We start from the raw sequence: 24024 nt of genomic DNA, 5'->3' as shown, positions 1-24024 counted from the left end.
GGGAAACAGGTTCGTGCCCCGGGCCAGGAGGATCCCACATGCTGTGGAGCAGCTGGGCTCATGAGCCATGGCCGCGGAGCCTGCGTGTCTGGAGCCTGTGCTCCGCAACGGGACAGGCCAGAGCAGTGAGAGGCCCGCGTACCACAAAAAAAAAAAAAAAAAAAACAAAGCTAAGCCAGTGAAGGAGGTAGATTAATGGATCAAATGCACAGTAGGAAGCTACAGAAGATGAGCTGGAGAATCAAGGCAGAGAGCAAACTGTGAGGCCTTGTATGACATGTTAAGGAGCTCAGATTCTATCTTTTAACTACTAGAACAGTGCTGAGTTTTAAACAGGGGCACAGCATTGTCAGAATTGCATTTTTAAAAGACTACAACAACAAGATGCATGGAAGGTGGATTTTAAAAGGGCGAGACTGGAAGAAAGGCAGTGATAATACAGATGAACAGAAAAGCCTCGATTCAAGAAATATCTGGAAGTAAAATCAGCAGGAGAAAAATAAAGCAGAGGAAACAGTCTAAAATCATTCCCAGATTATTGGCTTGGACATCTGGGTATTTGACAAAGTGGGGGTGAGCAAGCAGACACTTAAAGATGAGTGTCAAGCACAGGGCAGACATCAAGACCAGGGATACAGTGTTGGAGTGATCAGCACAGCGATGGTAGTTAAAACCGTAAGAGTAAATGTAATTGCCCAGAAAGGCAGAAGGGTGGTGCTAGCTCCCTATCTTCATTTTTAAGTGGCAGATAAAAGAAAGACAGCCCATGAAGAACACCAAGAAGAAACTACAGGTGTACGAGAGCAAGAGAAGAGTGGTATAGGGAAAAGAAGAAGATAAAAAGGAAGAGTATTCAACAATCTCAAAGGCAGTGGATAAGTACTATAAGGATTGGAAGGTGTGTTAGATTTGGTGAAATAAGAGTCAATGATAGCCTTGCCAGACAAAGAAAAAATGTCAAATTGCAGTGAGAATGAGGAACAAATGAGAGGGAGAAGTTTAAGGCAACTCTTAAGACACCGGGCTGTGAAGAGAAAGAGAAGGGGGCCATGGGTAAAGAGACGTTTCTTTTTTTCAATGGGAGAGACTTGAGCATGTTTAGAATGAAGAAAAGAAGCTAGGAAAAAGGAATACCTTGAAGATATAGGAAAGAACAAAACTAACAGAGCATGATTCTGGAAGAGATGAAAAGACATGAGAATATAAAAAAGACAGGAGGCAAGACTGGCTTTGAAAAAGAGGCAGGATGAAATTGGAGGAAGGTAAGATTAGACAGAAATACGCTAGGAAAATTTGGGAGTAGTGCAGGGTGGAGAGATGTCCAGAGAATTCACTGCTACATTGCCTCAAATTCAGAGATAAAGTAGGAGAATCAGATCAGTGTCTGAAACTAAGAGGGAGATTAACTGAGGAGAATGGTAAATCTCTGAGCTAATTACAAAATGAATAGGCAAAAGAACCTGAGAAAATGTGATGAGTGCCATATGGATTAGACACAATGGAAAAATGTGAGGAAGAAGGTTCCCTAACACAGAGAATAATGCCTGGTACGTCATAGTTGTTCACTAAAATGTTGCTGAATTAATGAATGGTAAAATGTGCATCATACTCAAGGCAATTTTATGTAACACAAAATGATACAGAATAAAAAAGACGTGGCCCTGAATCTGGGTTTCTTACATATTAGTAGTGCTACCTTGGAGTTTCTTTCCAAGAAACTTCAATTTCCTCATCTATAAAACAGGGATACAAACTCCCTTTCAGAGTTGCTATCAGGAATAAATAAGACAACAGGTAAGTTACATAAAAGAACATGAGTGATAACTCCTAGAGGGAGGGTTAATCTGACTATGACTTGAATACTTCAGTGACCACCAAATTACTTTTGCTAATCTAGTCACTGACAAAGGATCCTTTCTGAAGCAACACACTAGGTTGAAGAAGACAACATTCCAAGGTGGAGGTCAAAAATCCTAGATACCATCACATAAGGCTAAGTGACAAAAGAGAAACTGTTTGAACGTAATGACTGCATTCTAGTATGCACATAAAATAAAACCAGAGATTGATACATAAAAATTGCAAAGAATTTATGTTATTGTACTTTTTGTTTCTCCCCAAACATTAGCTTTGATTATATAAAACTTAAAAACTCACACAACTAGGAAGTGGTAGAACTTGGGTTCCACCCTGCAGTCTGGTTCCAAAGCTCGTAAGCGTTACACAGTAAAGCAAGTCTTCTGGAATGGCCTGGCTATAGGTGTCACTGTCATAGTATCAACTTCTAGGGGCAACTAGCATTTCTCATTTAAAAGCCCCATCTCTAAGATCAAGCACCTTCACACTGTCATTTGAACTGATACAAGCTGCTGTGACAAGAGTTACCTGCAGAGGGCTTCTCTTATATACCATCATATACCTATTCTATAGGCACCTAGGAGGCTTGACTGCATCCAGGCTGACATATAGAACCAAGAACTGATGTTCCCTGCACTCAAATGAACTGCAATATATGTAACCCAAAACATAGGAATTTTTATTTTAAAGGATAATCTACAAGATAAAGTACATGTCCCTATGTTTATCATAAATATTCAGAGACCACATATATAAACATAAACATTTCTTAAATTTAAATGTTTAAAATTTTTCCTTGAACTATAAGATATAAACGCTCATGACAAAGTAAACATGCCAAAGTTCTTATGAAGCTACATAAGTTTAAAAAACAAACAAAAAACCCCAAACCATTAGCACTCCCCTCCCCCCATCCTGGCCAATATCAAATGCTTCAGAAAGCTTCTAATTCTTGTACTAGTGTTCATAGTATATGAATACTTTAACATATATCTCTAAAAGGAATACAAACATGTAGAAATCCCTTGTAATTTTCATCCTACCTAATATTACTTGATTTCAGATGCTCCTCTGATTTCAAGTTTCCGGTCCTCATCTGGGACTTAAATGAAACGTTTTCTCCCACAATGACTATCTGCAAGAACATCCAATTTCTCATAAGGTAGAATGGTTTAAGACATTCTAGATAGAGGAGAGGAGGAAAATATGAGTTAACCCACAATAACAGAGAACCCCCTTGAAGAAAGTTAAATTTTCTCTTTATTTAAAATGATCTAATGTCAAAGGCAAAGGGAAAATATCAAAGCTTTTTTTCCTTTTTATATTTAGTTTCTTTAGAATACACATTTAAAAATTCTGTTTTGTATATTTCTAAAATTCTAGTTTGGGATCAAAGTGTTATTCTAATCTCCCTCCCTGCCTGCAAGCTGAGTGATCTCTATAAGACAGAAACCAGTTACCCAGCAGGGCTCTTGCAGCACCAAGGTGAGAGTGCCCTGTAGAACACAGGAGCAGATGGTTGGTCCAAACTGGACTGCTTATGGAAGGAAAAACATGTAAAGTAATTAAACCACAATTATAGATGGTATAAATAATGCTTACATTCTAAGACCAGCTGAAAACGGCAGGTTTTAGATCTTCATTCACTCACTGAACAATGATTTGGTCATTTCTATGTACTAGATACAGTGTTAAGGACGAAGTATACAATGATGAACAAAACAGATTATAGTTCCTACCAGATTTAAATTCTAATGTGGACACAGACCAACAAGGAAAGAGGAAGCAGTAGAAAGTAGTGGTTAAAGGCATGGGCTTGGGTATCACGCTGCACTCAACGGCATGCCGGGAATAACTCAAGCCACAGGAAAGACATAACACAATTTCTTAGAGACATCAAGTTAACTCAAAGATCTGGACAAAATAAATTAATTATTATTGAATACTGATAACTGCTTACATTTAAAATTATTATGTAGCAGATTCTATGCTAAATGTTCTATACACCTGATCCCACAGAATGGGAATATAAAATGTAGTAAAGTACCTTATATTCAGACTGCCTGGGTTCTAACGATGCTCTGCCACTTATTAGCTGTATAACCTTAGGAAAACTGCTTCTCTATGCCCCAGTTTTGTCAGGAGTAAGAAGGAGATAATAAAAGTACCTTCTTCATTGAGATGTTTTGAGGATTAAATGAGGTAACAGAAATAAAACACCTAGGATTGTTTCTTGTTAAATAAGCCCTCAAAACTGTTAGCTACTATTGTCATTATTATCATTATAGGTATTATTACTCTTCCCAACAATCCTAAGATGTAAGTGTTATTATCCTCATTCTAAAATGAGGATACTGAAGCTAAGAATGCACATTAATCAATTCTAGAATAGAAGACAAAGTTATTCATAATTTTTAACAATAAAACACCAGTCTTAAGAGAAATTTCAAACATGCAGGAGGTCTATGTGGACTTTGGCTCCATACTTCCAAAGCATGTGACTTTAGTTGTACTTCAGTGAAAAAGACTAGGAGAAAATACCTCATGACAAAACCCAAGCTCATTAGTATAGTCTCATGAATGCCATAGGGGTTTGGTTAAATATTATAAATGTTTAAAAGGTCCCTGAATGAAAGAATAAAATTTAAAGTGAATATATAAAGAAAACTAATAATCACTGGGGACCTAGGTAATCGACAAGTGGATTACATAAACCATTATCGATTTAATTTTCATAGCAACCTGAGGTAACTACTATTTTTCCAATTTTATAAATAAATAAAGAAACAAAGGCTCAGAGATTTTAGGAAATTTGCCCCAAATCACAAAGATAGTGGGGTTCAAATCCAGGTGTATCAGAATTCCAGAACCTAAACTTCATTTATTCATTATTCCATGATGCAATACAGACCTCAATTTTCAACAATTATAGCCTAAAAAAATATAGCCTAGCCTCACTGTGATTCCAACATCACACAAAACCCACTTTTTAAGTTCTTCTTTGCTAAACAAGAAGAAAAAAAAAAACCTCTTTAGTTGCAAAATGTACAGTAAATAACATACAATTCTATAGCATATTAACAAAATCAAATTACCAGCTGACTTAGGCAACAGATCCAAAGAAATTAAGAGTTTATAACATATCTGGCTCATATCAATTACACAAAAAAATATCTGAAAAGTTAATGATGGAATATTTTCCAAATCTGATGAAAGTTATAAACCCAGATATCTAAGAAGCTCAATAAACTTTGAGCATTTGAGCACAAAAGAAAACCATACAAAGGCACTGTAATCAAATGGCTGAAAAGCAATGATAAAGAGAAAATCTTAAGAGCAGGCAGAGAAAAATATAAAGATAAGAATAATGGCAAAATTCTTATCAGAAAAAATGCAAGCCAGAAGATAATGGAATAATATCTTTAAACTAGTGAAAGAAAAAAAAAGAACAAACCCCAAATCCTATCAATCTATAATTTTATATCCAGCAAAAATATCCTTTAAAACTGAAGGTGAAACAGATATTTTTAGAAACATAAAAGCTGAGAAAATTTGATGCCAGTAGATCAATACCATAAGAAATATTAAAAACAAGCTCTTGAGGCTGTTAGAAAATGGTACCAGATGGAAACCTGGAACTACACAAAGAGATGAGGAGTGTCAGAAATAATAAACATGTAAGTAAATGTAACTTTCTTCTTCTGTTTTTTAAAAATTTATTTATTTAATTTTTGGCTGCGTTGGGTCTTTGTTGCTGCACACAGGCTTTCTCTAGTTGCGGCGAGCGGGGGCTACTCTTCATTGCGGTGTGCAAGCTTCTCCTTGTGGTGGCTTCTCTTGTTGCAGAGCACGGGCTCTAGGCATGTGGGCTTCAGTAGTTGTGGCACACAGACTCAGTAGTTGGGGCTCGCGGGCTCTAGAGTGCAGGCTCAGTAGTTGTGGCGCACCGGCTTAGCTGCTCCGCGGCATGTGGGATCTTCCTGGTCCAGGGCTCGAACCTGTGTCCCCTGCATTGGCAGGCGGATTCTTAACCGGTGCGCCACCAGGGAAGTCCTACTGCTTCTTTTTTTTTTAACCAGGTATAAGGCACCATGCTAAGAACTTTTACTCTGTTATCTAATTTATTCCTTCTCAAACCCTAGGAAACATATTATTTCCATTCTAACACTGAGGAAACTGGAATCAAAAGGTTAGATAACTTACCCAAGATCATGCACCCCGTTTTCAAACTCAGGGCTGCCAGAAAGTAAAGGCCTTACTCTTAAATCACTATACCTTTAAGTGCTGTGCTTGGCTAATGCTCATATTTGGAGTATCAGGCTAAACTTTCTGATAATATAGCTTCACTTTTGAAAGCAAAGTAACACACTGACAAGGTAAATCCCATGAGAGATAACAGCTTTCGATATAAGAATTATCCTGAACATAACAAGAAAAAGACAAATAGAAAAAGTACCAAATTCAAATAGAGTTAGAAAACAAAACAAAACAAAACAAACCAAGGAAACACATGAAGACAAAAACAAGGCCAGAGCAAAGAGTCGTAACAGACATTAGTAAACTGAAATACATTCATACATGCTTTGAATGAATATTCATCAAATATATGCAAAGATTCCACTATGCATCAGGCACTGCAGAGGCCTTAGGGATACAAGTGTTAGCAAAACAGTCCCTGTCCTCAATTAAAAAAAGAGTCTTTGGGCTTCCCTGGTGGCGCAGTGGTTGAGAGTCCGCCTACCAATGCAGGGGACATGGGTTCGTGCCCCGGTCCGGGAAGATCCCACGTGTCACGGAGCGGCTGGGCCCGTGAGCCATGGCTGCTGAGCCTGTGCGTCTTGGAGCCTGTGCCCCGCAACAGGAGAGGCCACAACAGTGAGAGGCCCGCGTACCGCAAAAAAAAAAAAAAAAAAAAAAAAAAAAAAGAGTCTTTGGAGTTAAAAACAGAAACCTTTGGTGACCTGACCAAGTATAGTTTCAGTGGAAAGGTAGGGGTAGAAACCAGAGAACAATGGGTTGAGGGAGTCAGTATAGACCACGTTTATAAGGTGATAAATGGGGAAGATAAATATAGAACAAATGCTAGGGAAGGACAGGTTAAGGGAAGCTTGCTCAAATGTTTATGACAAAGCTCCAATTAAGGAGGGAAAAGGTTGAACATAAAAAAAAGTCTGTGGGCTTCCCTGGTGGCGCAGTGGTTAAGAATCCACCTGCCAATGCAGGGGACACAGGTTCGAGCGCTGCTGCGGGAAGATCCCACATGCCAGTGGAGCAACTAAGCCCATGCTCCACAACTACTGAGCCTGCGCTCTAGAGCCTGTGAGCCACAACTACCGAAGCCCGCACACCTAGAGCCCATGCTCCACAGCAAGACCGCAATAAGAAGCCCGCACACGCAACGAAGAGTAGCCCCAGCTCGCCACAGCTAAAGAAAGCCCGTGATCAGAAATGAAGACCCAATGCAGCCAAAAGTAAATTAAAAAAAAAAAAAAAAAAAGTCTATGAGATCCAGAGCAAAAACAAAGAAAACCACCTTAATAAGGAAGATGAGAAACTTTTCTTTTCTAAGAGCGACAGAGGCAAGGACTAGTAGAGGAAGGAACAGGAAGCAGATCAGTCCCACCAAAAGTTTTTTATTTTTATGTTCAAATAAAGACCATTTGCTAAGACAGTAAAACTTCAATAAAACAGCAAAAGTTTAACTAGTGTAAAGAAATGGGCAAAACTGGGGGGAAAATCAACTAAGATATTGAAGTGGAAGACTGCATTTAAACAACTGGGCAGTCTGTAAGATTTTTTTTCCAGTGAGGCTATCCATAATACCCAAAGCAGCATATTTCCAGAATCATTCAGAGCAGATTTTCCTAGACAAGTGAGCTGGGAGGACAAGAGGACTGAGGATACTGGTAAGACAGGTTAAAGTAATATATCAAAAAATGGGCAGAAGAGCAAAAACAGGAGGAGGAAGAAAAGAAAAGAGCAGGAAGTGACTAATAGCGAAAAATTTGGAATCTACACTGGAAGTCCTGAACAGAGAAGCAGCTGGATTAATGCGGATCAGGCTGTGGTCAAAATGGAATGGTTGAATGTAAGAAGACTTTAGAGGTAGAAGAATTCTGAAGAATGAAGTCTAAGATATAATATGGACATACATAAAGGTTAATATATTAAAGAGAAAGATTAAGAGAGAAAAGAAGAGAAAAAGGAGAGCTGCATTTTAAAGAGTGTTCTAAGAAAACATCAGTTCTATGAGCTGTGACATAGCTTTGGAAACACCAACCTCTATCTCCCTCTTGGAGGTTCATAATACACATTAGCATGTTACAAACTATGAGAAGTCTTAAATAAAGAATTCAGTCTAACCCCGTATTTTGAAATTTATTTTGCCTTGGATATACTGAGAACCCTAACATATATGAATTTCCCATGTTCAGCGGAATACACTCTGGGAAATGCTAGAGTATTGGATAGACTTGTCTGTGTGTAATACAAGACATCAAGGAATCTGCTTCAAAAAAAAGGTGAGATCATGAGACCTTCAGTACTGATGAGGATGTACAGAAACAGGTACTTTTCAAACACTGCTAGGGCCAGAATAAACAGTACAAACTTTCTGGCAACATCTACCAGGCATTATTTCCCCATTGCTGCTGTAACAGATTACCACTAATTTAGTGGCTTAAAACAACACAAATTTTATTCTCTTACAGGTCTGAAAATCAGAAGCCTGAGTGAGTCTCGGTAAAAATCAAGGTATCACCATGGCTGCGCTGCTTTCTGGAGGCTCTAGGGAAGAAACCTAGTTTTTGCATTTTCCTTGTTATTGAGACTACCTGCATTCTTTGGCTTGTGACCCCCTTCCATTCCAACAGGATGTTATCCTCTGTGGTTCTTTTCTTTTCTTTTAAATTTATTTATTTACTTATTTTTTGGCTGCTTTGGGTCTTCGTTGCTGCACGCGGGCTTTCTCTAGTTGAGGCGAGCCGGGGCTACTCTTCGTTGCGGTGCGTGTGCTTCTCACTGCGGTGGCTTCCCTTGTTGTGGAGCATGGGCTCTAGGTGCATGGGTTTCAGTAGCTGTGGCACGTGTGCTCAGCAGTCATGGCTCTCAGGCTCTAGAGCACAAGCTCAGTAGTTGTGGCACACAGGCTTAGTTGCTCCGCAGCATGTGGGATCTTCCCGGACCAGGGCTTGAACCCATGTCCCCTGTATTGGCAGGCAGATTCTTAACCGCTGTGCCACCAGGGAAGTCATGTCTCTCTGGATCTGATTCTTCTGCCTCCTTCTTCCACAGTTAAAGGATTCTTGTGATTACACTGGGCCCACCAAAAAATCCATGATAATCTCTTTATTTTAAGGTCAGCTGATTAGCAACCTTAATTTCTTTCCCCTTGCCATGTAACATAATATATTCATAAGTTCTGGGGATCAGGATGTAGACGTCTTTTGGGAGGCGTGTTATTCTGCCTACCACGCTTAATAAAATATTTTGAAATGTGCATATCTTGTCATTCAAATAAGCATGCACAAGAATATGTGTGTACCAGGATGTTCATTACAGCATTTTTTAATAATAATAAAGTATTGGTAACAACACACATTTTCATTGTTAGGAATTCAGTTTAGAAAATTACAGTACTCCTGTAATTTTCAGCATGCTGATGTTTCCAATGATGCTTTAGATATATAATTATGAACATGTCTTTGATAAAATGTCAAGTGACAAAAGAAAGATTACAAACTATATAAATGAGAACAATCTCAGTTGTTAAAACTATATACATACATATGTTTATACAAGTATGCGAATGCTAATATACATATAAAAAAATAACTGAAAGGCTACACAACCCTGGATGGTAGGGTGACTATAAGTTCCTGTGTGCCTGGAACAGTCCAGATTTATGCCTGATGTCCCAGCAATAATTAGCACTCTCTTTCACTGTTATATGATTACTTCTAAATTTTTCTGGGTTTTGTTTTGTTTAAAACAAGTATGTATTACTTTCCTGGATGCAGAAGTGGCAAGAACCAGATCTATATTACACGTGAAATTTTTAAAAACTAAAGTAATTTTTAAGAAATATGTTTTTTAATATATTAATCTGCAAACACTAATCGTGAATCATCTGAATTATATATACATATTATACCACTTGACAGCATCAATGGCAAACAGATACCAAAAGGGAAAATTTTTCATTTTTAAAAGCACTGCCCAAGTGTGTACAGTGGACAAGGAGGGAGCAGATTAAGGCCAATGCCAACTCTGCCACTAATGAGGTACTCATTTTCCTTCTCTACAAAATGCCAATCCAGTTATGTAAGGTTATTGGATAGAAGAACTTAAGAAGACAATTATATAAAAGCATTCTGAAAAGTATAAAGCACTAGTAAAATGTAAGATGATACTCTTGAGGAATAAACAGCCTACTTCAGAGTTAAGACCTGTCAACTACCTTATACCCATTTAAGGCACAATTGCTGCCAACCAACTCAAAGACTACAAGTTTTAAGGTATATATTCATATTCAGAAATGCAGAAAATGAAAACAATGCATAAATTAGGCTCTTTACCCACCTAGAACCATGGTGGGTTTTATATATACATCTTCCCATGTAATTCTCCCAATACTTCTATCATTGTCATTTTATAAACAGGAAAATACAGAGCAAAGAGCTAAAACTAGAGAGGTTTAAGGTAACACAGCAGAGCTGGGATCTGAACTCAGGACAACCTAAATACAAATTAGGCCAATCTTAATTCAAAGGCTTTGCTCATTCAACTCACTACATTATGTCGTTTTCATAGGAAGCCAAAAAAAAAACCCTGTATTGGTTTACAGACAACCTAATTAACATATTTTTAAATTAATTAACATATTTTTAATTAGCAAGTGACAAACATGTTAACATTTTCAGAATCTATGACCAATATGCCTTAACCTGAGGCAATATGCCTGAGTTGTGCTTCTTAATATTCTGACCTTTTTTCATGGAGAAGCAAAGCAAAACTAATGATTATTTTAGACAAATAATATTATTATTTCAGTTATCTAAACTAAGCAGAATTTTTTTTTTTTTTTGGGCCACGCTGTGTGGCTTGTGGGATCTTAGTTCTCTGAGCAGGGACTGAACCCAGGCCCTCGGCAGTGAGAGCACAGAGTCCTAACCACTGGACCGCCAGGGAATTCCCTAAACTAAGCAGAATTTGAGAAATATGTATTTTAGATATTAAAACACAAAATTTTCACTTTAAAATATCTACACAAACTGTATGTGCGCAGAAGTACAAAATTTTGCAGATGCCCTAAGATACTTTTTATATTCAAATTCATCCTGTGGTGGTTCTCTTAGCACTATGCTTTTTATCTTTTCCCACCAGCAATAAAAAAATTTTCAAGTAAGTATACCTCTAACTCATCTTTTCTTTGAATACCATCTTCCAATTCCATTTTACTCTGATTATCTTATACCTCATCATCACACAGTATCTCAAAGAAAATTTGGTTAGTTGTTGCCTGGTGAAGAACTAAATAATAATTCATGACCTTTCTAAGAAGCAGTATTAGTAAAACACATTCTAATATACTATATTCCAACTAATACAGCACTGAAATAGTAGGGCTTTGGGAAGAGGAGGGATGGAAAAAGGACTCAACATGGTCAGTGAACCCATGGAGTTTTTGGAAATAGACTGAGGATATTAATGCATCAATACAGCAATTCTTTAAATATAATAGATTTCAGAATCATGCTTCTCACTTAAGACAGACACTACAGAAGGGAAAATTGCCATCAAGAACTGTGGGAACAAAATGTTAATGATCAAAAAGGGTCTACAACGGTTTTTTTTCTTTATGGCAGATTTGAAAAAGTTAAATCCAAAGAGACTTCACTTAATGTTCTGATCTCATCCCCCAATGCTACAGAACTCCTTTCCGCACCTCCGCCTTCCATGTTTGATCTCAACAGGTGAGGGATTCTATAAAATAAGTCTATAAACTCAGTTATTTTCAGAATTTTCATGTATTCATTAAAACTCCCCCCATAATAATTTAGTAATGTTCCAAACAACTAATTTTTGCCTAAGATGAGGCTACTGTCAAAAACATGGAAAGGAAATTTAAATATTTATGTATCTTAAAGGAAATACTGGAGGCATTACATAAATTTCTCATCTCTTCATATTCTAGTAGAAATATATACAACAAACATCAGCCATTTAAGTATAAATTATTCCCGTAAGACTAATGAAAGGTTTATTGAAAGAGAACCTTAGACTCCCAAAGGAAATGCAGAACGAGATTTAGAGTTCCTCCAACACACAGTCCCCAAGCATTTACTCATTCTGCCTGCTACATTCTTCCCTTCTTTTTTTTTCCCCCCACTGGAAAATAACTTTATTGGATTCTACCAGCTGTATAATCTGTTCTGACATTAGGCCCCTTTTTCCTTTGCAATTCGGTCCTTCTTAAGTGGTCCCATGAATGCTTTCTTCTCCTCCACAGTCTGGAAGCAGCCATGGCCAAATTTGGAGGTGGTGTCAATAAACTTAAGGTCAATCTTCTCTAGGGCCCGCCGTTTGGTCTGCACCAGCAAGGACTTGCCAAGGGTGAGCACTTGCTTCTTGGTTCCCACCACGCAGCCTTTGAGCATGACAAAGTCATTGGTCACTTCACCGTAGTGGACAAAGCCACCCAGAGGGTTGATGCTCTTGTCAGACAGATCGTAATCAGTAAAGGCATTGTTCTTGATCAGTTTGCCATCCTTGATGAGGTAGCCCTGGCCAATCTTGTAGATCTTCTTGTTGATCTCGGTGTGGTGATGGTAGCCTTTCTGCCCAGCCTGAGCCACAGAGAAGGCCACCCGTGCAGGATGCCACGCCCCAATACAGGCAACCTTGTGCAGCCCTCGGTGGGTCTTACGGGGCAGCTTCTTGGTGTGCCAACGGCTGGTGACCCCTTTGTAGCCTTTGCCCTTGGTCACCCCAATGACATCAATCATCTCATCCTGCCCAAACACTTGGTTCACAGGGACCTGCTGCTCTAGCCTCTCTCAGGCCCAGTCCAGTTTTTCGGCCTCAGTGCCTCCGTTCAGCTGGATCTCCATGAGGTGGGCCTTCTTCTAGCATAGAGGAAGCAGGCGCATCTGGGTGTGGGCAATGACACGAATGACCTGGCAGTACTTCTTCATGCTGCTGAAGTCCCTCTCCAGCTGCTTCTTGCCATCTACATCCTGCCACTTCTTGCAGTATTTGGTGAAGGCCTTCTTCTTAGATTTATGCCAGTTCTTATAGAAGCGCGTTTTGCATTCATCACTGATATGCTCAGCAAAGATGGTCTTAAAGGTCCGGAGGCCTCGAGGTGTTTCCACGTAGCCCACAATGACCATGGGTGGCGTCTCCACGATGGTCACAGCCTCCACAACTTCCTTCTTGTTCACCTTGGACCCTGGCCTATCGACCTCCCTCACAATGTGGGTCATGCCAGCCTTGTAGCCGAGGAAGGCTGTGAGGTGCACGGGCTTGGAAGAGTCATCCTTGGGGAAGCTCTTCACCTTCCCGTGATGCCAGCTGCTGTGCTTCCGAGGCAGAAAGCCCAGGGACCCATGCCTGGGAGTGGAGAACTTCCTGTGAGACATCCTGCTGTCGGATGCTGCCGGTAAAGCTTCTCTTCTTTCTTTACCTGACTAACCCTACTCATCCTGTAAGACTGAACTCATGAGTTCAACTCCAGAAGCTATCTCTGAACTCCCAGGCAGTAAAAGTTCCACCTCCCTCAATATACTCATGGCATCCTTTGAAAACATTTACCTTGGTATTTACCACATTACAGCTACCCCTTGGTATCAGCAGGGGATTGATCCCCAAATGCTCAAGTCCCTTATATAAAATGGTATAGTACTTGCATATAGCCTTTGTACATCCTCCCCATCCTCCTGTATACTTTAAAGCATCTTTAGATTACTTATAATACCTAATCCAATGTAAATGCTATGTAAATAGCTGTAAATAAAATGTAAATGCTACGTACACAGTTGCCTGCACTTGGCAAATTCAAGTTTTGCTTTTTGAACTTTCTGAAAATTTTTTCCCCAATATTTTCCATCCAGTTGGTTGTATCCACGAATGTGGAACCTGCAGATACAGAGGGCCAATTGTATATTGAAATATCTGTGCAACATCTCCCTCAGGAGACCACTAGCCTAAGAAACAAAAACCAGTTCATTTGCCTTTATGTTCTTAGAGCCTAGCACTGGCATTTGTAAGTATTCCATAAATGTTTTGCAAAAATGAAACAAAGCATGAAAACTCTATTCAACACCCATTATGTACATTACGCATTTAAAAGTTGCTGAGACATGATCTCTATCATACTCAGTCTAGCTGCAGAGATAATTCACTTATATAAAAAAAAGAGGTCACTACAAATTTAAGAAATTATAAGTACCAAATGACTGAGAGACAGGAAATGCTACAGAAAGTCAATGACTGCAGAAATCACCCAGGTGGACATGAAATTTTCCCACAGAAGGTGAAACTTAAGAGAGTGGAGGATAGTACCTCCTGCAGGGGAAATGGCCTTGGAAGACAGATTAAAGCAGGAGTGGATAAACCATGTTTAGAAGACAATGAGTAGGTTTCTCTAGCTAGGGCAGTTGACTCTTTTCAAGAGGTAAGGAGATATCATGTGACAGAGATAGACGAGGGTCATTTTATGGAAGGCCAAGAATGCCAAACTAAGGAGCTGAAGTGAGGGAAAGCCACATACAAATGCTTGTAAATAGAAGCAATGCAAAATTAATTGGCGGGGGTGTGTGGGGGGGGGACAGGTGGTGGAGTCTGAAGGAGAACCGGAATTTAGTAAACATATGTGAACTTTTTTTAAAGGCTGACCACAATTTTATGAGATCAATGTTCAATTTAAAGATAAAGAAATCATGGGCTTCCCTGGTGGCGCAGTGGTTGAGAGTCTTCCTGCCGATGCAGGGGACGCAGGTTCCTGCCCCGGTCCGGGAAGATCCCACATGCCACGGAGCGGCTGGGCCCGTGAGCCATGGCCACTGAGCCTGCACGTCCGGAGCCTGTGCTCCGCAACGGGAGAGGCCACAACAGTGAGAGGCCCGCGTACCGCAAAAAAAAAAAAAAAAAAAAGGGAAAACACAGTACAGGGCACACTTGAAATTGTTAGCCATAAAGGAAAGGTAAGGACGGACAGAGCTTAAAAGGAAAACGGGAACAGGAAAGAATTTTTAACAGAAGGCTGATATTGGTCCACAAAAGAGAAGACTAGTAAACGGAATAATTAAAAAGACTAAAAGAAGAGAGACAGCACATCTGAAATAAGGTTCTGGAGGAATAATATATAAGCAAGAGCAGAGGTAAAGAAAGGCATTCTGCAGGACTCAACTAGCCAAACTGTTTTTTCCCTTTTCGAGACCTATACCAGCCATCAAGTCTTCAGGAACTACCACTTCACATATCTCTAGTTCTCTGTCCATAACCAATCTTATGCAAGAAAAACTTAGAAAGGCCTGGCCTGAATTCTAATGTCATATATTAAATGGGAGTGAATAAAATTTTTAAAAATGTATTTGGAATAAAGGAGCCATGAGATGCCTGAAATGTCAATTTACCCAATAATCCACTTTTTAAAACTCCCATCCATATTTCAAAACCCAGATAAAATCTCACCTCCTCCAAGATACCTTCCTCACCCCAACTCCGTTGGAATAAAGTTCTTTTTCCCTAAACTTACACAGTACCTGTTTCTCTATCATATCACTTACCAGTTCATCCACTATTACAGTTACTTAAATGTCTTTCTCTAGTATCTTTGAGTTTCCCATAGGCAAAGCCCCTATATTTGTGCTCTGCATATAGTAAGTGCTCAATAACTGCCAGTAAAATAAAACACAACTTTTAAAAAATATATTTAAAACTTGTACAAGTTTCTATGGGTGAAGTCTAAACATAGTAACTAGCCTACTACTACCTAAGAGAAAACTGCTAAGAGAAGCCTTGGAAATAATCTGTGGCTTTAAGGAGAAGAAAAAAACATGAATCTAAGTGAATCTGCACCCACAGGGAACTTCTGGCAACATGTGGAAACATTTTTGGTTGTCACAAATTGGGGAGAATGATACTGGCATCTAGTGGGTAGAGGCCAGGGATGCTGTTAAACAACCTGCGATGCACAGGATTGCACCCTGCAACAAGGAATTATCTAGCACAAACCCTGAACAACACTGTTACTTAGTCTACCTGAGATTCCTAAAGTTTTCTTAACGTAGTCACCTACTCTTTCCACTGACTTAAAAACTGGGTCTCAGGGAAGGTGAAAACAACCTGCCTAAGCAGCTCCACTTACATGTTAACAAGAAAGGAGTTGGTTACAAGTTCTCACTTACCATGTGACATGTTTGCCAAAATGCCATCCCTGTATTTTTCTGTAACTGTTGATTAGCCCTTCTTAGTTATATGTAACCTCCTAGATCACTGTTAAGTCTATCCACAACAATTCAGCAACTAAATTAAAATATAGCTTGATTACAAAACTTAAATGGCAATATGTGATGACCATCTGCCAAAATACCCACCTACAGATGAACAATCCACCATCCAAAAGATATCTGCTTAATAGTGTATTCTCTGAAAAAGATCAATCAGTTAAACAAACCCACCTAAACTTTCAGGTACTCATGCATGCCACCAATAACAAAAGTCTGAAAGGCTAGCCACGTTTAGAGATGTAGTTGGAGGCTGCAAATGGTATTTCTCCACCATAAAACAAACTATCCCTTTTCAAGGCTGAACTCCCCTTCACCCCAAAATTGCCTCATGACAAACTTGCTACACTAGTGGGTCCATATCTTATTATAACATATCTTACAAAACAAAACAAAAACTCAGCAAATGCTTCATCTACCATGAAGGTAAAACATAGCAGCTGTTAGAAAGCAACGAAACACAGGCTAGGACAGGAAGTATACATTTTGAATCCAACCGAAACCACAAGGGAGGCAGAAATTAACTGCTAAAATAATTTAGCCTGTTAATATCCAAGCAGGTAAAATGCTATTAACATTATTATAACAAAAAATAGACTTATAAAGCCTCAAGAGAGGGTCATTTTTTTTTCAAACAATTTTCCCATGTTTGGTAAATCGGCCATGTTTGGCTGATTTTCTGGGACCAAAGCTATTTTAAATCCTGGGCATGGGAGTGGGAAGGGGCTGGATGGGTCAGCGGGCGACTTCTCAACCATGTGAATTAATATCAGTGTGTGCTATAGGACTTCTTGAAGCTTCTAGCAACAGTGAATATCCAGTCCAGCATTACCAGATTCTTCCAGAACCTGGAGCCCACCCTATTTAGTATATTTATTTCTCCCAAATGATCCCATGACCTTGTTCGCCTCCCCAGGCTAGAATAAGACTCTGCTTGTTAATTTATCCAGTCTCATCCCCTCCCTTTACCTCCCTCTGTCTCAAGATTTACAGTGACATATTTTATCTTACAATATACTGGATATTTTAATTAGTACTTAAATGACAGCCATTTTTCTGCTGTCTCAGAAAAACAACCTTGTGGATGTTATATTACTTCTACTTCTGGTAACAAAGTTTCTGACAAAGAAATGTGCAACTGGAATGCACCTCTCCACCCATAGAGGTATCATGCAAAAAATTTCTAACAAAACAGACAATTTGTAGGCCTTTCCTGTCAGTGGTCTAACGCCAGGGATCAACTTCAAGTGGATCCCACAGGAAAACCTTCAGCATAAAAAGAAATTAAAGATAAAAAGAAGAGAACACTAGAGGAAAGAGGGAGGGGAGTATGAACAGTTGCCTCCCACAGTCACAGCAGATGTCATTCAGTGGCACCGGTGCCACCTTGTACCATCAGATTTGACCTGTTTGATATCCCCTATGGCTATGATTATTCCACTATCTCATCTTCCAAAACAACTTCAATGATACCTTTCCTGTATGGTACTTCAATACTTCCCCCACCCATTTTTCCAACTTTGACATGTTAATTTCCATATTTCTATTCTTTCAAGTGCTATTCTCTTAAAGCATGAAATTATACCTCACCTACTATCTTCTCTATGGCCTATTCTCACCCTTCTTCCACCCTTCTCAAATGAACTATATTCAATACACCCTATTCTTTTACTCAACAAAGATGTCCAAGTCTTTACAAATCTTTCCATTTTATCATAAATCAAAAGAGAAAACACTGAAATTTTCTTCAATCCGAGTATTAAATTTCCAATGTTATACAGTCTAGAAGCCCCAAATTTAAGACCATTTCTTATTTTTATAAAATATAAGAAAGTATTCTCAACTTAATCATTTGGATAGGAGTCTTATTGGGTCTCCTATTTCAAAAAATGACACTTCCCTTCTAGCAAAAAAAATTTCATCATCCTTTCTTGCCCAGAACATCACCCATCCAGAGGATAGGTTTCCTCTCCTTTCATCTATGCTCTACTTCTACAAGTCAAGACCAATTCAGTCCCCTTGCTGTTGAATTCCCTCTTTCTTTGTCTTACTGATGCTTCTTACTGCACATCCTCATTTCTCACTCTTTTGAAACTGCCATCTTACCACCCCACCATTTCAACACCAGACACCCCAGCTCATTTACTCTAAGAAATTAATTCAGCTGAGACAAAACTAATTTTCATCTACATGAGGGAAGATCTGTAGCTGTGCAGTCTAAAAATTGCCCAGTCATGGTTGTACACCGCTGACAAAGGTAGACAACAAAACTCTTCCTAAAGTGAAAGTCACAAAGAAAAACTGCTATACCCCCAACCACGCTCACTCAGCAATACCCAGCATTCTCCCTGGGTTGTCTATAAAAACCAATGGTTCCATATGCATCAAAGAAAAGAAAGTGAACATAATGCTTCCCTGAACATAGTCTCTAGTCTCTCACAGCAGACTTTATTTTTTAATACAATTTTTAAAGGTTACTTTCCACTTACAGTAATTACAAAATATTGGCTATATTCCCCATGTTGTATAATACATCCTTGAGCCTGTCTTACACCCAATAGTTTGTACCTCCCACTCTTCCACCCCTATACTGCACCCCACTCCACGCCCACTGGTAACCACTAGTTATTCACAGCACTTTACTGGAATGATTATCTAAAGAAGAGAAAGAGGGAAATTCTGGCTGGTGCAAGCCTTACTTTATTATCTCTTCCCATTAGCCTCAGACTACTATTAGCCCTAAGACTTGCTTTATTTACTTAGGATAGATGAACAAGATTGAGAAAAGACTGGCTCTCAGGAATTTTTAAGTGATTCCACGTCCTATGCCTGTTCAGTTTTGCCTATTCAACTTTAGCTGGAAAATTTAGGCTAAACATTGTGTTCATTCTTATTCTTTTCTCCCTCCTTCAATGAACTAAATTCATCTCAAGGTGTCTACTACTGATTCCGCAACCTAAGGGTAAGTCTTCCTTACCATGCTAACTTTAAAAACATAAGATACATTAACACAGAAGCCTCTCAAAGCCAACTGATCTTCCCATTAAAAATACCACCACTCAAAAAAAAAAAAAAAAATACCACCACTCTCCCAATCTGCTTTTCATTATACCTTTCCAGTCCCACTGCTACCACCTTATTTCTAACCCTTAACTGCCCACTACACAGATTCATCTTCCTAATACATAGCCATGAACATGTGATTTCCCTTCTAAACAAATCATCTCAGATTCTCCACTGTCCACCCATTTTAACCATAAACTACAGACCATAATATTCAAGATACTCTCAAATATGGGCACCTGATTCAAATAGGCTTTCCCTGACCACGCTTGTTTATAAAAAACAGCACATCCCTATCTTGCTTTATTTTTCTTCCTAGTACTTTGTCACCACCTGGTAAACATATTTATCTGTTCATATGTTCATTTGTTGTATCCTTCTATTAGAAAATACTTTCCCATGTTCACTCTTTGGTTCACCACTGAATCCTCAGTGCCTAGAATACAGTAAGCTCTCAAGCCATACCTGTGAAAAGAATGGATGTCACACAGTATAGCTGATCTGGAGTTAGAAGACCTACATTTGAGTTAGAGCTTCCACAAACCAACTATATGATCCTCAACAATTTTAACTTCTTTGGGCTATACTTTCTTCATCTGTAAAAAGAAGGGGGTCAAACTTAATAAGATATGAAACTCTTAAGTTTTTCCATCACCTTACATTCTTGTTTAACTGGACTGAATACCTCCCCCAGCACCCAACCCTCCTTTCCATATATCTCTGCTCAGTTTCCTTACATTTGGATTCCTCCTTCTCAATACACACTTCTCACAATACTGTTTATCCTTAAGGTCCATTTTAAGTGCCATTTTCTCCTTGAAGCCTAACAAACTGTAAACTCTGCAAGAGGAGGGTGGAGTTCTCACTGTTCTACTCTCAGAAGTTATTATAATGCCTCCCATATAGGTGATCAACAAAATGACTGATGAATCATGTGTATGAATGAGAAAATAAACAAAGGAAATTTTCCTGATTCATCTCAATTGCTCAGGTAATCTCTTGCCTTTGGACTCTTATAAAACTGGCATCTTTCATGATCCTTACCATATTTTACTTTCCTAATATATACTAATCTGCAAATTCCCTAAAATTAAGGACTGTCCTGATAGTTTCCATATCTCCTCTCTATAGCATCTATCATACATCTTTGCCACAGTTGTATTTATTAAGCTTATCTGATATGTTAAACAACAAAGGGATAATAAAGGAGAAAAAGGACTTCGATATACAGGTATCATTCCAACTACCCACTGTACAGTTATTGAGCATACATGATGTGTGTTATTAAACTCAGGCATTCCACCATACTTGAAAGATCTCATCATTCCCTCCTCTACACACACTGCTTAATAAAACGATTACTACTTTCAAAAGCAGAATAGCTACCCTCATGTATCACCTAACTACAAACCTTCTCTTGAAACATACATGCAGGGATCCACTCACATATCAATACTTTCACTTCACTAAACAGCTAAAGTGACTTTTCTGCTCATTTCAGACTTCTACCCCGTCCAATTCCCTCCTCCACAAGGTATGAAACCACTTTTAAAATCATTTTCCCATAAGCCTGCCCTTCTTAGTTCTGCTACTGAAAGACAAAAAGGACCCGTTTCTGGATCTTCCTTCCCCTTTTCTAAGCAGTGGCAACTCCCCAATTAATCCCAGGCTCTGACAATCTTATTTTTCTCTGTCATCAAGATTTTGACCCTCGTTTACCTCTACCTCCAAGCTCTTATTCTGCATCCATGGAACCTTCCTAGCTGCACAATAGCTGGTGCAATACGCTCTCGCCACCATGTACTTGGTTCCAATGTGTCTGCATCTTCTTCCTCCTACAATGTGTGTCAATCGCCCCCTTAACCCTCCCCAGATACACATCACATACTTTCTCACTCTGCACCCATACGTCACTCTACCTCGACATACAAGTTCCTTACACCACTCTAATGAATCCACACGACTCTTAGAATGGTATCTCCCGACTGCACTGATTCTAACCCAGTTTCTTCGGGGGAACCCAACCGCATCCGTAGTGCCTCCTTCTTTTCTCACTTCCTCACCCATTCCCTTCTTTATGCCCTCCACTCGCACTCCGCCAACTAACTACAGATGACATTATTCCTCAGTACTTCCAACCCCAGAATGAAGAACAAACTCCAGCTTCCTGCGGTCTCCCCCTCCTCTAGTCCTCCCTCCCCGGCCCCACACACACCCCAGGTGTGCAGACTTCCACCTTGTCTTCTCCCCATTCATCGCTCCAGTCAATCCCACACACCACGTTTCCCCGCCACCGGGATCAGACACCTCCACACCCACCTCCACTCCGGGTCGCCGCCGCCTCCCCCCAACCCTCACTAGAGAGCCCGCGACCCGGGGCGCGCGCACACACACATTCTCACGCTTCCCTAACCTCCTTCTCCTCAACGAGACTAGCCGGCTCCGCTGGAACTCAGTCCTGCTCGCAGGGGCTAGGCACCCAAGTGTGTGCCTGCTCCGCCCCCTCCCGCTGATCCTCGCAGCCCCCGCCTCCCTGCCCAGGAAGGAGAGAACACAGCAACTCCCCCGCCACCCCGGACATACCACCTCTGTGTCTGTTGCTCCATGCCCCAACCTTCGGCCCGCTCCCCGCTACGTACCGGGCCGGCCTCGGCACTCACCGGAGATACTGCGCGCTCTGCAGGCTCATCCTCCGCCGCCGCGTCTTCCCGCGAAGCCTCTGTGGGTCTCTCAGGCTCCTCGGAGCGGCCCCACGGCACCGCGGGTGCTGGCGGCCGCCGCCATCTTCCTCTCCTCCGGCTCCTCCTCGCTCAGCGGGGGTTGGGGGTGAGTGAGGCGAGGGGGAGGGAGCGGGGATAGCTGCTCTCGCTGCTTCTCCGGCCCGTGGGGCTCAGGGACACTCCGACCCGGTAGGGGGGAGGGGGAGGGAGAAGGGATAGGGGCGGGGTAAAGAGGAGGGAGAAGCAGAGGAAGGAAGTGGGGTCTCTCTCGCGAGATTTCAGCGGCGCCGGTCCCTCCGGGTGATTTCCGCCGCTCTGTAGCGCTCCCTCTTGGGATCAGTTAGCGGTGGGGCGCCTGTGCGGCTGCTGAGCGGCCCACTGGAGGCGATTGGCGGCTTCCGGCCAATCCACCCAGCTTCTCCCGCGCAAGGGGCCAACCCAGCCTCACCGAGAACATCGAGCTCCAATCAACCGGGAGTTACACTCAAAGTCTTCCCCCGTCTTTGCACTCCACCCGATTTCTCTCTTCCTTTTTCCACTCCTCCACTCTTCCCTACCGGAAACGACGCCCCTTCCTCCTACAGTTCCGGCCGCCAGTCCCTTGTCTCGGGCCTGCCCTCGCGCCCTAGAGTGAAGCTAAGGACCCCCTCCTCTTTTCTGTGGCCCCACCCCCTGCACGCAGGGAGGCTGTTGGAGGGGATAGGGTGGAGCCCAGGGATGAAGAGAAAAGAAACCAATCGGATTGGATAAGCAGCTGCAAAGGCAACTGGAGGCTGTAGTTGTATTGTCATAGTAACCAATGTGTGCAGACAGAATGACCCTCCCTTGGCGAGTGGATTCCCCGGAAAGTGCCCAGGGTTCCCCCTGGCTTCCCTTCCATCTAAAGGCCTCCCCCTGGTTGGGAATCCGGGTAGTTCTCCTGGGCGGAGAAGTTCATTTTCTCCTCCCTTTCCCTTTCCCGCAGCAATGCGGGAGACCCCGAGGCATTCACCATGGGCTTTTCCACCCGCCTGCGGGCGGGAACCACCTCCATAGTTTTCCTCTCCGTGCCGGGCTTGGGGAGGGCTGGGCCTACGCAGAAGATGCTGGGCCTGAAGGCTGGTGGGCGGCGGGCTGGAGCAGGCTAGGCGATGCGGCGGCGCTAGGCTGCGAGGCGGGCGAGGGGTTTCCCCACAACCGCCCCCGGCACTGGGAGGCGGGGTCCCGCCAGGACGGGGTCCCTGAGGGAGGAGAACGGCACACGACTGCCGAGATCCCTTTTCTGCTGACGGGGACATAGGACTTCCCCGGCGGGTCGACCCCTTACTGAAATCCCCCAAACCCCACCTCACACACACTCTCGGCGACCTAGCCTCCTGCGAGCCCCCCACGCGGCCTTCACTAGCCACCTCCTGCCGCGAGGAGGCCAGCGTGAGAGTGGGAACTCATCTTGGAAGGCTAACAAGTGATTTTTCAGCACTTAGGGGACGTGGCGAGATGCTCACGACCGCCATCCCTCTGAGAGGCACCCCCCCAATGTGAGTCCCCCTTTCTTATCAAAAACAGACCTCCGAGTTCCTTTCTCCTTTGCAAACTTCCTCCTCTCAGGCGTTTGTAGTATTTTAGAACTTGTCACTATGTATCTTTTGGGTTGGAGAGGAAAACATTGGGTAAAATAGTATCAAGAAAAACCTAGATACTTGAAAGGCTTCTAGGAAAAGGATTTTCATTCTTAGAACAAATCTTTTTGAATGTTAATTATGTGTATTTTGTCTCATGTTTGAGGCTAAAAAAGCAGAATAACGTAAAGGCTCAATAATAATGAGTGTGTGAAAAGTAGCTGGAGAAGTCGTCGTGTTAGTGGTTTGAAAGAATTATTTGACATTTTACAAATT

General features: G+C 41.3%; 3 protein-coding genes across 14 annotated transcripts in view; all 3 read right to left on the bottom strand.

The window, feature by feature from the left end:
* The window catches only part of SMG7 (SMG7 nonsense mediated mRNA decay factor), a 68242-nt gene extending 45977 nt beyond the window's left edge, over window positions 1–22265 (bottom strand). For 3 of the 12 annotated variants that reach the window (XM_032632051.1, XM_032632110.1, XM_032632099.1), the window contains exons 1-2: window positions 22091–22224; window positions 2901–3039 (exon numbers count right to left, since the gene is read on the bottom strand). In XM_032632051.1, the coding sequence (XP_032487942.1) occupies window positions 2901–3016 (116 nt within the window). In that variant the 5' untranslated portion in view covers window positions 3017–3039; window positions 22091–22224. Of the gene's footprint in view, window positions 1–2900; window positions 3040–19895; window positions 20027–22090 lie in introns of all 12 variants that reach the window. The other 9 variants (XM_032632068.1, XM_032632121.1, XM_032632148.1 and 6 more) reach the window with 7 other exon arrangements.
* On the bottom strand, window positions 12245–13517 carry LOC116754090 (60S ribosomal protein L3-like). Its single transcript, XM_032632249.1, has one exon. It carries the CDS (start codon window positions 13497–13499, stop codon window positions 12984–12986), a length of 516 nt encoding a protein of 171 aa, XP_032488140.1. The 5' UTR covers window positions 13500–13517; the 3' UTR covers window positions 12245–12983.
* LOC116754086 (60S ribosomal protein L3-like) lies at window positions 12245–16690 on the bottom strand. Its single transcript, XM_032632239.1, has one exon. The coding sequence runs from the start codon at window positions 12861–12863 to the stop codon at window positions 12297–12299; it is 567 nt and encodes a 188-aa protein (XP_032488130.1). The 5' UTR covers window positions 12864–16690; the 3' UTR covers window positions 12245–12296.
* Window positions 22266–24024: the final 1759 nt, after the last annotated feature.

This window comes from Phocoena sinus, chromosome 1 (genome assembly GCF_008692025.1).
Source record: "Phocoena sinus isolate mPhoSin1 chromosome 1, mPhoSin1.pri, whole genome shotgun sequence".
NCBI lineage: Eukaryota > Metazoa > Chordata > Mammalia > Artiodactyla > Phocoenidae > Phocoena > Phocoena sinus.
The sequence above is the reverse complement of the archived record's forward strand: the minus strand, read 5'-3'. Positions and strand labels throughout refer to the sequence as shown.